The sequence below is a fragment of the Mus musculus genome, chromosome 11 (genome assembly GCF_000001635.26).
Source record: "Mus musculus strain C57BL/6J chromosome 11, GRCm38.p6 C57BL/6J".
In the NCBI taxonomy this organism is placed as follows: domain Eukaryota; kingdom Metazoa; phylum Chordata; class Mammalia; order Rodentia; family Muridae; genus Mus; species Mus musculus.
Window position 1 is genome coordinate 31,087,894 of NC_000077.6, and position 15,550 is coordinate 31,103,443.

General features: G+C 39.2%; 1 protein-coding gene across 3 annotated transcripts in view; it reads left to right on the top strand.

Moving 5' to 3' along the window:
• Nucleotides 1–14,811, top strand: part of Asb3 (ankyrin repeat and SOCS box-containing 3) — a 148,313-nt gene extending 133,502 nt beyond the window's left edge. For 2 of the 3 annotated variants that reach the window (XR_003949485.1, XM_006514771.4), the window contains exon 11: nt 13,144–13,578. Coding sequence is in view for 2 of the 3 variants with exons in the window: in XM_006514771.4 (XP_006514834.1) it covers nt 13,144–13,349 (206 nt within the window). In the remaining variant the exon portion in view is untranslated. Of the gene's footprint in view, nt 1–13,143 lie in introns of all 3 variants that reach the window. The other variant, NM_023906.3, reaches the window with a different exon arrangement.
• Nucleotides 14,812–15,550: the final 739 nt, after the last annotated feature.

Genomic DNA, 15,550 nt, shown 5'->3' on the forward strand with positions numbered 1-15,550 from the left:
AGACAGCTGTTGTGGGCTGCCATGTGGATATGTATAGATTTTGCCCCTGTTTGCAAACAGGTTTTGATTGTTATTTAGGTGGTAATATATACAATTCCAAGGCCAGTTACACTGGTTTATACCTGGAATTTCTGCATTCAGATAGCTGAGACAAGAAAATATCACAATGTCACGGGTAACTTGAACTTTATAGCGAAGCTAGCCTGTGTCTACATAGTGAGATAGTTTTAAAATCAACAAATAAGATATTACCTATATAAGAGTTCTCATGTTACTTTATAATGAGTTAAAAACAAATATTGTTAACTTTATGCATGAAAAAGAAATATATGCTGGGATATGGTGGCATATGCCTTTAAATCCCAGCACTCAGAAGGCAGATGCAGGTGGATCTCTAAGTTTGAGACCAGCCTGGACTACAGAGAAAGTTTGAGGATAGCCAGGGCTACACAAAGAAACCCTGTCTCAAAAAAATAAAAAAGAGGGGGGGGGAAGAAGGAAGGAAGGAAGGAAGGAAGGAAGGAAGGAAGGAAGGAAGGAAGGAAGGAAGAAAGGAAGGAAGGAAGGAAGAAAGAAGAAAAGAAAAGGAAAAGAAATACTTGAGCTGGACATGTCTCAAATCCCAGCTTTCAGGTCATCACACTAGAGATGACTATTATAGCCAATTGAAAGTCTTTATTGCAGCTGACTTGAACTACACTCAGGTATTCCAGACCTAAGCATCTCCCAAAGCCTTTAGACCAAAGGACTTTGAAAGGACAAAATCACGTCCTGGTATCTTGCACAGGAGCTGCAGGGGGATGTTTGCACAAACAAGCAACTTCACTGAAGCTAAGTTAGCTTTGGTTTCTAGAATAGAGTTGGGTAATTTTCCGGGGATTCTCCATCAAGTACATCAAATTCCAGTTAAGCCTGAAATAATTCCAGCAAGAACACAAGATGGAGGAACCTCTGCGCTGTCTTGCACCGTCATGTTCCCCTCTGTTTCTATGGGCATGAGGCAAATCATTGACTCATTCTGTTCTAACAAATCATAGTTGGCCAGTACCTTAGTTCGTCATGCAGTTGAGGATGCAGGGTCCCAGCATTAGCTAGATCAGAGTAAGCCTCAACAGTAATAACGATGCTTATAATAAGTTAGTTGGCCATGAGGACCAGGTAGTTGGAAACTAATACCAATTATTTCATCTAACTCCTTTTTTTCCTTTCTTTGAGGTTTTCTCTAATCATAGCCTCTGGAAGTACATCACCTGTTGTGGCCCATGAGCCTGAGGGAAATGAGCACTGCCTTGGGGGCAGTGAGTTATTGAATTGAATACTCCAGGACAGCTCACTCCACACGTCCAAGATTTTCTCCAACCAGCAGAACTCACAGAAACACACAGAAAGTGACACATTCATGCAGAGAGACACATAGTAAAAACCGCGGGTGGCTTCCACACATTCATACACCTGAACAGACTAGGGGAATCTAGTGATGTCTCACACAGATCCTAGACACAGGATCTACATTGCATCCAACCTCTCCTCTTGCGTCTTAACCAGATAGAACCTCTTACAGACCAAACCTACCTCCAGGGGTGTTTAGACCAGATGACATTTGATTTATCTTTTGGGTGCCCCTGGAACACTTGGCAAGAATCCATTAGAGAGGATTTTCTTGGGGCCCTGATCATGTCAGGGTGTGTACTCTCTAGCTAGTGCACTCTTGCCTGCTCCTGGGGATTCTGAAGCCTCTAATTGTCTGAGTCTAGTCTAGGGATCTTGCTAGGGTCTCCAAAGTACTTTGGGGAGCTCACCAGAGATTATCAATTAGAGACAGTTGATAGTCAACTGAAAGTCTTCATTCTAGCCAGCTGGGACTACACTCAGGTATTCTGGACCTCCCCAGCATTTAGACCAAGAGGCTTTTATAGCAAACACAAATCCTGGTATTTCCTAGCAGTTTACTAGAAGCTATTACCTGTGGGTGGGGGTTCTGAGCAGTCAAGTCAAAAATGGTGTCCCATGTCCAGCCCAGTCTTGGGCCACTGGGCGAGGGGGACCCTGGGAGTTTGACTGCATGAACCCAATGGCACCTCCAGGCAGGCATTGGGCTGTGGGATGATCTGGGGGTGAGGAAGGCACAGTCTGGGGTCAGACGTACCAGAGTAGGGATACTACAGAAGCCGCTGGGTACCGCAGAAAAGCTGGCTCTGGGGTCCCTGGGCCGCATGGAGACCAGGGATGTCAGGTTCTCGCACTTGGGCACCACAGACCCACTGGATGTCACATAAGAGCTGAGAACAGAGTGGGGACCCTCGGTGGACTCTGGCCTGGGGGCCGAAGGGAGAGAGTCTGGCTTGCTCAGTCAGTGGCTTGGGTTGGCAGAAGCTATGGCTGGAGGCCTTCTGGCGGGAGGTTAGACTGGCAGTTCTTTAGAGGGAAACCTGCTCCATTGCTCCAGCACGGTGGATCCGGATGAGAAGAGGCAATCCATGGTTTTAAGGCATTCATTGTAGAAAGACAGCGAGAGGGAGAAAGTAGAGAAGCAGAGGCCAACAGCGGCCATGTGGAGAGAGGGGGGTGGTGGGGGGAAGAAGGGTTCGGAGAAGGAGGGCGAGAGGTGAGAGTAAGAGCAAGAGGGTAAGAGAGAGAACATGAGAGGGGGAGAGAGAGAGAGAGATTGAGAGAGAGAGGAGAGAGAGAGAGAGGAAGGGGCAAGTAACTCCTTTTATAGGGTGCTGGGCCATCCTTGCTGTTGCCAGGTAACAGTGGGGAGGAGCATATCTGTCTATTGCCAGGTAATTATGGGGGTGGAGTCCAGACAGAATACCAGGAGCTTGGGGCATTGTCTACATGACTGTAGGCCACACAACTCTCTGTGGGGGTGGGGACTTGGCTGTGGGAGGCTGTAGCTGTGACAAGAGCTAGGGGCACAGGAGGCATGGCCAAACACCTGCTGTCCCTTAGGGTAACCAGGGTTCCAGGCCTGTGCTCGACTGGGGACCAGGCTGTGTGTGCACAGCTCACTGCTCTACAGTCAAGCATTGGCTTTGGGTTTCTAGAATAGAGTTAGGTAATTTTCTATGGGATTTTCCATCAAGGAGATCAAATTTCAGTTAAACCTAAAATAGCTCCAGCAAGAATACATTATGAATGCCTATAATGCATTGCCTATCACAGTAGCTAAGGCATCAAGGTTTGGTTATGAAAACCCTGTCTCAAAAATGGAGAGAAGTGGGGAAGGAGCTCATGTGTATCAGTGACAGTGCTGTTAACTGCCATGTTTACAGTCCTAGCTTGAATTGCCAGTACCACAAAACAACCTACAAAACCCAAGTAGCTGAATTCCTGAACATGAAGACAAGCTGTGTGTGTTTGTTTTAATAAAAATACTGCATTCCAGTCTCTGGAATCTTTTTGAGGGTGTACAGGTAATAAATAATGGTCAGTCCTCAGCATCATTTAGGAGTTTTTTTTCCCCTGTTTAAAGATTTTCATGTAGTATATTTTGATCATGTTTTTGTTCTTGATTTCTTTCCAGATGTTTCCATCCCTCTATGTACTCAACTTCAGATTCATTCTCTTTCCTCCTTCATAACTTCTTCCTTTCTCTCCAGAAATTCAAAAGGTGAAAATCAAAACAATGAACAACACAAAAAATAACACCAACACTATTGCACCAGTATATCCTACAGGCAAGCAGTGTTGTAAGTTGTAGGGTTTATAGCTTGGAGATATTATTATGTGCATAATATAGTGGGTTTGTGAATTTGAGGCCTACCTGGACTATGTAATGAGTTCCACATCATAATGAGACCCTGTTGGAAAACAAAACCAAAACAACTTATTGTGCCAGGTGGGCATTGTGTAATTAGACTAGCACATACAACAAATTTTAATTTAATTTAACTGAAAAAAATTTGTTTTTGTGTTTTTTCCATTTTTTTATTAGATATTTTCTTTATTTACATTTCGAATGTTATCCCCTTTCCTGGTTTCCCCTCTGAAAACCCCCTGCCCCTATTGCCTCCCCTCTCCCCCTGCTCACCAACCCACCCACTCCCATTCCTGGCCCTAGCATTCCCCTACACTGGCACATAGAGCCTTCACAGGATCAAGGGCCTCTCCTCCCATTGATGAGTCATGAGTCCCACCTCAAAATAACACCAAAATTGTAGTTCTATTGATGCTTATTTATACAAGAAAACTTTAGGTCCTTTTCAAGGTAAATACCCACATTTGCTAACTCTTCAATTTGTTATCTATTTAATGTGTAAACTGTACTATATGTTTCTTAGGTACCTATCTAAGATGTGTGTGTGTGTGTGTCCTTATTGAACCTGCTGAAATATTTAAGTTTTACATTCTAGCTTTGTTCTTCCATAACTCAATTTTTCATGACATAATAGTTTTAAAATAAGGTATATGTCAAAACAGAACTGATAGTATTTAAAGTTATAAGTTCATACAAATATGTATCAATTTAGCCCAGACTGTGAAATTCATCCTAGCCCTTTTTTATAGTGGAGCCTATTTCTTCAACATAAATGTGGTTCCTACTGCTCTGATTATAACCGTTTAGTTGTTCAAGTTGTTTTATGTAAGAGTTCTCTCATCACTAATATTGCCACATTCTCTGTAAAGATGAACCTCAACCATCAACATTCTGGCTTCCCACTGTATGAATTCCAATTTACTCTTAGGCAGGCTTTACCATCCACATCACCAGGATGCCTGTATCCTGCCCTGACTAATTTGCCGAGTATCTTGTTAAAAGAAGAAATGGAAAGGAAATTGGAATGTAAAATAATTGCAGTTTTGAGCTGATGAAGAAAAGTTAGTGATGTTATCATGGAATATTTTCTTTTGGATTTGCATCATGGACTATATTCTTGTGTCTTTGTTCCCTTCAGTGTTGATTTGAAAATTACCTTCTTTAATTAGAGCAGCTGGGATCACCCATGTGTGAATGTCATGAAACTGGGTCTATTACCATCCCCTCCTAGAGGGAGGAGAAGTTCCTAAGGCTCACAGGGCTCACTACCCTTCAGTAACGCCTCCCAAGTCCCCTCCGTCCCCTCATAAAAGTTACATAAAGGGTGAATCATTAACTCCAATAAAACTGCACTGGTATAGATGTGTAATTTGATCAAAAAACTTCCAGGGAATTTAGCTGCTTTTGAACACCCAAATTCCTACAAGTAACCCAAATAAACTCCTGCTTTAAAGTTTCTTTAAATGTCAACAGCCTTATCAGATTATACCATTAGAGCCCTGTCTTCACAGCATATCTAAACATGTTTATGCACATCCACTTGTTATTAAAATAAATTGGACTAGTCTACATTTGTTAGGAGAAGCTTAAATGATTTGCCTACCACATTGCAGCAATATAACTGTTGTTAGCTAGATCCAAATGATGACCTCCAAGTGCATACACACATAAACACACACACTCAAACACCACACATATTTATTTACTTACCTAATGTTACATATTATTATACCAGCTATGTAAAATAATCATTATATAAAAGGTATAATGTCTGAATAGGAAAGTTACACTTAAGGAAGGAAGGAAAACAAAATCATGTATTTGAGATGACATAGTGTTTTATTTCAATTTATTTCCTATAGATTTTTTAATACCAAATATATTGACAATGTAATTAATTCCAGTTAGTTATTGACTTTAGGTGTTTTCTTTTCATTACATCTTCAACAGTGTTAGATAACTAGTTTTGCCCAGTATTATCAATCATATATTGTATATGCTAAATGATAAATATTGTTAGATAAGCAAAAGCATTTAAACTTTAATTTTGTTTTCAAAACCGTCACTATTCTTATCTAGATGTTACATTATACCTATGGATGCCAGTTCTTACAAAGTCACATGTATGTCATATACTTCCAGTATAATTTCCACAATTCTACAAACACACTATCCTCAAACCAAGTTTCAAGATTGTATTCAATGGTATTTCTTTGGCTCTTTGTATAACCTTCATGCATTGGTAGTATTCATCTGAGTCTTTACCACTGTTTATATTCACATCATTAGTCTACTTTGTTTAAGGTTACTTTCCATTCTTTTGTTCTCACTTTTTCCTAATGATAGTTGTTTTTAAAACTTTTAGTAAACTAAACAGAAACTAAAACATAAGATATTGAGATAACTTGAGTTGTTTTGATATGGTGAATTTGGGATGTTAGAAAATGAGCTTGCTTTAACCAGGTTGAGCTGGGGGTGTAGAAAACAATATTAGTTGTCCTCAGACATGCTCTCCATGGTACTTGAGTTGATGCTCCTGCCCTGGCTCCTTTGTCAATGCTCCATCTCACAAGGATTTCGAGATTTCTTTACTAACAAAAAATCGAGTCACATAAAAGCATTAGCTGTTTTGGTTTTTGTGGACATTATCTTCTTCAGTTAACACTCTCATCTTAGAAATTTATGCTGCTGTCATCTGGTGGTTCTCAGTTACATGTACATGGATTATTCTTTGAGAATTTGCATCCTCCGGTGGCTACATCAGATACTCATCAACGCTTAGAGGTGTTGGGATCAAATGGATCTGAATGGCTCTGCAGTTTTGTGATGTTTGAAATGTTACTAAAACTTCTTTTTTTTTAATTAAATGTTTTCTTTACTTACATTGCAAATTTTATCCCCTTTCCTTATTTCCCTTCTGAAAAACCCCCTATCCCAACCCTCCTCCCCTTGCTCACTAACCCACACACTCCCACTTCCCTACACTTCACATGATCAAGGGCATTTCCTCACAATGCCATACTCTGCTACATATGTGGCTGGAGACATGGGTCCCTCCATGTGTACCCTTTGGCTGGTGGTTTAGTCCCTGAGAGCTCTGGGGGTACTGGGGCTATAAACCCCTTCAGCTCATTGGGTCCTTTCTCTAGCTCCTCCATTGGATGGCTGTGAGCATCCACTTCTGTATTTGTCAGGCACTGGCATAGTCTCTCAGGAGACAGCCATATCAGGCTCCTGTCAGTAAGTACTTGTTGGCATCCATAATAGTGTCTAAGTTTGGTAACTTTATAGGGGAAGGAACCCCAGGTGGGACAGTCACTGGATGGCCTTCCCTTCAGTTTCTGCCCTAAACTGTATCTCTGTATTTCCTCCAATGGGTATTTTGTTCTCCGTTCTAAGAAGGACTGAAGTATCCACACTGTGGTCTACCTTCTTGAGCTTCAGGTTGTCTGTGCATTGTAGCTTTGGTATTCCGAACTTCTGGCCTAATACCCGCTTATCAGTGAGTGTGTACTATGTGTATTCTTTTGTGATTGGGTTACCTCAATCAGGGTGATATTTTCTAGTTCCATCCATTTCCCTAAGAACTTCATGAATTCATCATTTTTAATAGCTGAGTAGTGCTGCATTCTGTAAATGTACCACATTTTCTGTATCCATTCCTCTGTTAAAGGACATCTAGGTTCTTTCCAGCTCCTGGATATTATAAAAAAGTAGGCTGCTATGAACATACTGGAGCATGTGTACTTATTACATGTTGGATCTTTTTCTAGGTGTATGCCCAGGAGGGAATAGCTGGGTCCTCAAGTAATACTATGTCCAATTTACTGAGGAACTGCCGAACAGATTTCCAGAGTGGTTGCACCAGCTTGCAATCCCACCAACAATGGAGGAGTGTTCCTCTTTGTCCACATCCTCGCCAGCATCTGCTGTCACCTGAATTTTTGATCTTAGCCATTCTGACTGGTGTGAGGTTGAATCTCAGGGTTGTTATGATTTGCATTTCTCTAATGACTAAGGATGTTGAACATTTCTTTGGGTGCTTCTCAGTCATTCGATATTGCTTGGTTGAGAATTCTTTGTTTAACTCTGTACCCCATTTTCAATAGGGTTATTTGATTTTCTGGAGTCTAACTTCTAGAGTTCTTTATATATATTAGATATTATCCCTCCATAGGATGTGGGGTTGGTAAAAATCTTTTCCCAATCTGTTGGTTGCCTTTTTGTCCTATTGACAATGCCCTTTGCCTTACAGAATCTTTGCAATCTTATGAAGTCCCACTTATCAATTCTTGGTCTTAGAGCATAAGCTATTTGTGTTCTATTCAGGAAATTTTCCCCTGTGCCTATGTGCTCAAGTCTCTTTCCCACTTCCTTTTCTATTAGTTTTAGTGTATCTGGTTTTATGTGGAGGTCCTGGATCCATTTGGACTTAAGCTTTGTACAAGATCAGAATGAATCGATTTGCATTATTCTACATGCTAACCACCAGTTGAACCAGCACCATTTATTGAAAATGCTGTCTTTTTTCCACTGAATGGTTTTAGCTCCTTTGTCAAAGATCAAGTGACCATAGGTGTGGGTTTATTTTTGGGTTTTCAATTCTATTCCATTGATCTACCTGCCTGTCACTGTACCAATACCATATAGTTTTTATCACTGTTGCTCTGTAATACAGCTTGAGATCAGGGATGGTGAGTCCCCCAGAAGTTCTTTTATCGTTGACAATGGTTTTCGATATTCTGGGTTTTTGCCTTTCCAGATTAATTTGGAAATTGCTCTTTCTAACTCTATGAAGAATTGAGTTGGTATTTTGATGGGGATTGCATTGAATCTGTAGATTGCTTTTGGCAAGATGGCCATTTTTATTATATCAATCCTATCAATCCATGATCATAGGAGATCTTTCCATCTTCTGAGATCTTTGATTTCTTTCTTCAGAGACTTTAAGTTCTTGTCATACAGAGCTTTCCCTTGCTTAGTTAGAGTCACACCAAGATATTTTATATTATTTGTGACTGTGGTAAAAGGTGTTCTTTCCCTAATTTCTTTCTCAGCCTGTTTATCCTTTGTGTAGAGGAAGACCTCTGATTTGTTTGAGTTAATTTTGTATCCAGCTACTTTGCTGAAGTTGTTCATCAGGATTAGGAGTTCTCTGGTGGTTTTTTTTTTTTCTTAAGTATACTATCATACTATCATATCATCTGCAAATAGGGATATTTTGACTTTTTTCTTTTCCAATTTGTATCCAATTGATCTCCTTATGTTGTCTAATTGCTCTGGCTAGGACTTCAAGCGCTATATGGAATATATAGGGAGAGAGTGGGCAGCCTTGTCTAGTCGCTGATTTTAGTGGGATTGCTTCAAGTTTCTGTCCATTTAGTTTCATGTTGGCTACTGGTTTGTTATATACTGCTTTTACTATGTTTTGGTATGAGCCTTGAATTCCTGATCTTTCCAAGACTTTTATCATGAAGGGGTGTTGGACTTTGTCAAATGCTTTCTCAGCATCTAATGAGATGATCGTGTGTTTTTTTTTCTTTGCGTTTGCTTATATAGTAGATTACATTGATGGATTTCCATATATTGAACCATCCCTGTATCCTTGGGATGAAGCCTAGATGATCACGATGGATGATTGTTTTCTTGAATTCAGTTTGTGAGAGCTTTATTGAGTATTTTTCCATTGATATTCATAAGGGAAATGGGTCTGAAGTTCTCTTTCTTTGTTGGGTCTTTGTGTGGTTTAGGTATCAGAGTAATTGTGCTTCATAGAACGAATTGGGTAGTGGTTCTTCTGTTTCTATTTTGTGGAATAGTTTGAAAAGTATTGGTATTAGGTGTTCTTTGAAGGTCTGACAGAACTCTGAACTAAAACCACCTGGTCCTGGAGATTTTTTTTTTTTTTTTGGTTGGGAGACGATTTATGACTCCTTCTATTTCTTTAGGGGGTTGGGACTGTTTGGATTATTTATCTAATCCTGATTTAACTTTGGTACCTAGTATCTGTCTAGAAAATTGTCCATTTCAGTCAGATTTTTCAGTTTTGTTGAGTATAGGCTTTTGTAGTAGGATCTGATAATTTTTTTGGGGTTTCCTCAGATTCTGTTGTTATGTCTCCCTTTTCATTTCTGATTTTGTTGATTTGGATACTGTCTCTGTACCCTCTAGTTAGTCTGGCTAAAGGTTTATCTATCTTGTTGATTTTCTCAAAGAAGCAGCTCCTGGTTTGGTTGATTCTTTGTGTAGTTCTTTTAGTTTCTACTTGGTTGATTTCAGTCCTGAGTTTGATTATTTCCTGCCTTCTACTCCTCTTGGGTATATTTGCTTTTTTTCTTTTCTTTTTTTTTTTTTTTCTTGAGCTTGGAGTTGTGCTGTCAAGCTGCTAGTGTGTGCTCTCTCCAGATTCTTTTGGAGGCACTCAGAGCTATGAGTTTTCCTCTTAGCACTGCTTTCATTGTGCCCCATAAGTTTGTGTATGCTGTGACTTCATTTTTATTAAACTCTAAAAAGTCTATAATTTCTTTCTTCATTTCTTTCTTGACCAAATTATCATTGAGTAGAGAGTTCTTCAGCTTGTGTTCTTCAGCTTCCACATGTATGTGTGCTTTCTATTGTTTATATTGTTATTGAAGATCAGCCTTAGTCTGTGGTGATCTGATAGGGTGCATGGGATTGTTTGAATCTTCTTGTATCTGTTGAGGCCTGTTTTGTGACTGATTGTATGGTCAGTTTTGGAGAAGGTACCATGAAGTGCTGAGAAGAAGGTATATCCTTTTGTTTTAGGATAAAATGTTCTATAGATATCTGTTAAATCCATTTGTTTCAAACTTTTGTTAGTTTCACTGTGTCTCTGCTCAGTTTCATGATCTGTCCATTGCTGAGAGTAGGGTGTTGAAGTCTCCCACTATTATTGTGTGAGGTGCAATGTGTGCTTTGAGCTTTAGCAAAGCTTCTTTCATGAATGTGGATTCTCGTGCATTTGGAGCATAGATGTTCAGAATTGAGAGTTCATCTTGGTAGATTTTACCTTTGATGAGTATTAACTGTCCTTCCTTACCTTTTTTGATACCTTTACGTCAAAAATCAATTTTATTTGATATTAGAATTGCTACTCCAGCTTCTTTCCTTTACTGCTTTTAATATTCTTTCTTTGTTTTGTACATTTGGTGTTTTGATTACTGTGTGATGGTGGGAAGTTCTTTTCTGGTCCAAACTATTTGGAGTTCTGTAGGCTTCTTGCATGTTCATGGGCATGTCTTTATTTAGGTTAGGGAAGTTTTCCTCTATAATTTTGTTGAAGATATTTACTGGCCATTTAAGTTGGAAATCTTCACTCTCTTCTATACCTGTTATCCTTTGGTTTTTGTTTTTTTATTGTGTCCTGGATTTCCTGGATAGAAGTTTTGGGTTAGGATCTTTTTGCATTTTCTTTGATTGTTCTGTCAATGTTTTCTATGGTATCATCTACACCTGAGATTCGCTTTTCTACCTCTTGTATTCTGTTGGTGATGCTTGCATCTATAGCTCCTGACTTCTTTCCTAGGTTTTCTATCCTAGATTGTCTCCCCTTGTGATTTCTTTATTGTTTCTAGTTCCATTTTTAGATCCTGGATGGTTTTGTTCAATTCCTTCATCTGTTTGGATATTTTTTCCTGAAATTCTTCAAGGGATTTTTGTGTTTCCTCTTTAAAGCTTCTAGCTGTTTACCCGTGTTCTCCTGTAATTCTTTAAGGGAGTTATTTATGTCCTCCTTAAAGTCCTCTATCATCATCATGAGAAGTCATTTTAGATCTGAATCTTGCTTTTCCTATGTGTTGGGGTATCCAGGACTTGCTGTGTCAGAAGTACTGGGTTCTGATAATGCCAAGTAGTCTTGGTTTCTGTTTGTAAGATTCTTGTGTTTGCCTTTTGCCATCTGGTAATCTCTGGTGTTAGATGTTCTTGCTGTCTCTGGCTGGAGCTTGTTCCTCCTGTGGATCTGTAAGCCTGTGTCAGCACTCCTAGGAGACCAGCTGTCTCCTGGCAAGACTAGTGCACAGAGGGCTGTGGAAAAGCCCTACCTCCTGGGTACAGATGGAAGAAGGAATGACCCTGAGCCATCTCCTCTTCTGCTTCTTAGGCCTGTGTGCTCCTGGCTAGTCCAGCCTTAGCCTGTCACTGGAGAGAAAATGGCAATCTCCCCTGAGTCCCAGAGTCAGAGCATTCCCTGGAGACAAGCTCTCTCCTGGCAGGAATGGTGCACCTGAAATTTCTTTTTAAACCTCCATTTTCCCATATTATTAAAGTATGATAATAAATCCCAGAGTCTGGGGCAGATCAGTGGTACAACATAACTTTAGGAGCCCAAAGAAACAAACAAAAACTGTATATGTATATGTATGTGTACCCTGGAATAAATAATACAAAACTAGAATATGTGGTGGGTGTGTAGCATAGAGAACACTCAGTGAATGTTCTGTTTCTGTGCCGATTTTGAAATTTCTTTCTTAAAAAAAGTATTTTTTTTAATTTTCTGGATTTTTTTTATGCATGTATTTCTGTGTATCACATGCATGCCTGGTGCCTATTAAAGTCAGAAGAGGGTAGTGGATCCCCTGAAACTGGAGTTATAGGCAGTTGTGAGCCACCATGTAGATGCTACAATTTGAGCCTGGGTCCTTTGGAAGAACAGCTAATGTTATTAACTTCTGAGCCATCTTCACAGACCTTGAAACTTTATTTTCTGTCATAGATGCAAAGAGGAAATGGTCAGGCTGCACATCCCTCGGTTTCATGTGTTACGTTCAGAACCTTTGGTAGTAAAACAGACTAAGAGGGAAATAGCAATTTCTACTTAGGGTTTTCTTAAGTGTTAGCTTGTGTTGTCAGATTATTAAAATTTAAAGACTTATTTTTTCTGTCTCTGGATGCTGACTTGAGTATGTGACCAATTGAAGTGAGATCAAGCAAGTGGAAAAAGTACATACACGTTTCATGTAGTCATGCTGAACCAGTAGTCTTCTTTCAAAATGAGCTAAGCAACGTAGTGTTTCTTTTTTATTGTATAAAATGGGCTGGATGCTTATCTTAATGTATTGCTTGTGTGTATGTGTATGTTTTGTAAGTATTCATGATAGTGTGTACATGTTGGGGGCCACAGGAGGATGTTAGTATATCACTTGCCTTGATACAGGGTCTCTCATTGGATCTGGAGGTAGCCAGCAAGCTACACTGATGCTCCTGTTTTTGTCTGGGTAAGAGGTGCTGGCCGCCACTGTGGCTTTTCCATTGTTTCTGAAGTTCAAACTCAGGTCGTCATGCTTTCACAACAAGAGCTATTACTTTTCCAACCATTTATTCAGTCCACTGTTAGTGAAAATTATGTTTGTTTGTTTCTCCAGCCTCTGTTCCAAGCCTAACCCATCTTTGTCGTTTGGAAATTCGGGCCAGTCTAAAAGCAGAGCACCTTCACTCTGACATTTTCATCCATCAGTTGCCACTTCCCAGAAGTCTGCAGAACTATTTGCTCTATGAAGAGGTTTTAAGAATGAATGAGATTCTAGAACCAGCAGCTAATCAGGATGGAGAAACCAGCAAGGCCACCTGACACAGGTCCTTTAATTCTGTTTAGTCACAAAAGACGGCTTGTGTGACTGTTTGGATTTGGTGATCAAATGTCCATGTTTACAGTTGCTTTTCCCAGTTTGTGTCTTTCCCAATATTGTGAACCTTATCCATCTTGCCTTACTCAGTTTTATTTCTAGTGCACTTTGTTGTGTATTATTTGTTTACCTGACCATTTTCTACTTTATTCTGCTAATAAACTGTAATTCTGATGTGGTGCTGGATGTGACTTCTTTCTACTTAGGATTCATGTTCACCTGTGCTAGAATCTAAGGATAGAATCCATAAATTTCCCCAGAAGAATTTATAACATCTGTCCTTTTGAATTATATTTCATTATTATTTTACTTAGGGATGAATATCTTCAATGTTTATTAAGAGGAAACTTTCCTCCATGTTATAATCTGTTCTCAGTCCTTAATTCAAACATTTTTGTGAGGTGTTGATACTCTTGCATTTTCACATGTAAAATCAGGAGTCCTTTAAAAAAAAAAAAAAGAACATAAAAAGTCAGTCATATTGTTGATCTCTCGCCCCCTAGGTTCATTCTTTCTTTATACTTTTGGCAAAAGATACCTGATTTTTAGTTTGCAAAGACAAGAACACATCTAAACTCAAAGTCATACACAGCATAAACTATTTTATGTCATCTTTAGAAGTATTTTACTGCACTTAGAATATTAATAAAGAAACCTGAAAAGGACATTCATACAGCACTATCTATAGGGAAAGAATGCACACTTTATTAATTTAATGCTAAATATAATAGCCAGGCTTCATTCAGCTCCAGAATAAGAGAGCAGCTTTGTTCCTGTTAGTCACCAATAGTCAATTATATCACATCAATATAATGTTTTTCTTAATGTCTGGATGTATTTTCAGATCGTGGATGAAATATGGACCTCAGAATACTACTGCCTTGTGAATTTTTACAACTATTTTATTTAAACCTCGAGTCAAGAAAAATCAAACATGATCAAATCAGTTATTTAGGGAATTGGAAACTAGCCTTAAGAAGGTACTAGAGTGTTGCTGTCAATATAGACAGAACAGGCTGGTTTCTAAAGGAGGCAAGCCTTCATCTCTTGCCAGCAACCTGAGACTGGGTAGATCAGCTGGTCGCATTTTGATAAGCCCTTGAAAGAAGCATAATGTCTTACTGATAACTGATTGGGAAGACAAGCTCATCTTTACATTCAAGTCTTGTTTTGTGAGGATATAAAGTTAGGTATTGAAAAGTAGGCAGAAATTCTGATAGTTCTGGTTAATAAAGATATTCCAAACTTTTAAAATTTTATTTTTAAAATAATGTGACTTTTATTTTTCAAACTCTGTATCAGGTTTTGTTTTTGCTTATGGCCAAGTGTATATAGAGTGCTTTAAAAGAGTTTACCTTTTAATGTATTTTGTTCATGTCCAAATGTATTATAAAACCCTGATTTCCCATAAGTTATTATTGTGGTTTTCTTTTTGAAGCTCTGAAAGTCAATACAGATAGCCCCTGGCTGATGAGTTTTTGACTTTATAGTAGTGGAAAGGTGACCAGCATCTCATAGAAACTGCACTTTGAAGCTTGATCGTCTCCTAAGGCAGCAATACATAGTATGAGATTCTCTTGGATTCTGATGATGCTGAGCAGTGATAATGAGTTGTGACACCTGGCCAGCCATGTGACTGGAGGGTGACTGTAGAGGGCATTAGTACTCATAGTTAAGTACTGGAGAAACCAAGAACATTAAACACATTGGCTTATATCTTCAGTGGGTGGATGTGTATACCTGTTTTTCCAGGCACATGTAATTGTGTCAGGAGTTACATGTGGGTAAAACTGATACCAGGAGGTCCATTACTTAGGTCTTCATGGGACTTGAAGCAGTTATTTGAAAACTCCTGCATTCTGATGAGAGCCAGTGGGGGCCTCAGGCATCTCAGGAACACATTCCCTTTGGGAGGAGGCAGTGTTTCTTAGTTAAATATGGTCATATTTGACAACTTGCACACACTAGCATAGTAATTTTATAATCATGCTATTTCCATTTTTCTTGCCTTTTAAAAAGAAATTTCTAAACAAACAACTACAAGGAAAACTTAGTAACTCTGACATTACAGGTTTGGTTTTTTGTTTTGTTTTGTTTTTTTGGTTTGTTTTCTCTCTTTTGTTCTCACCTACAAGGCCCAATTGCT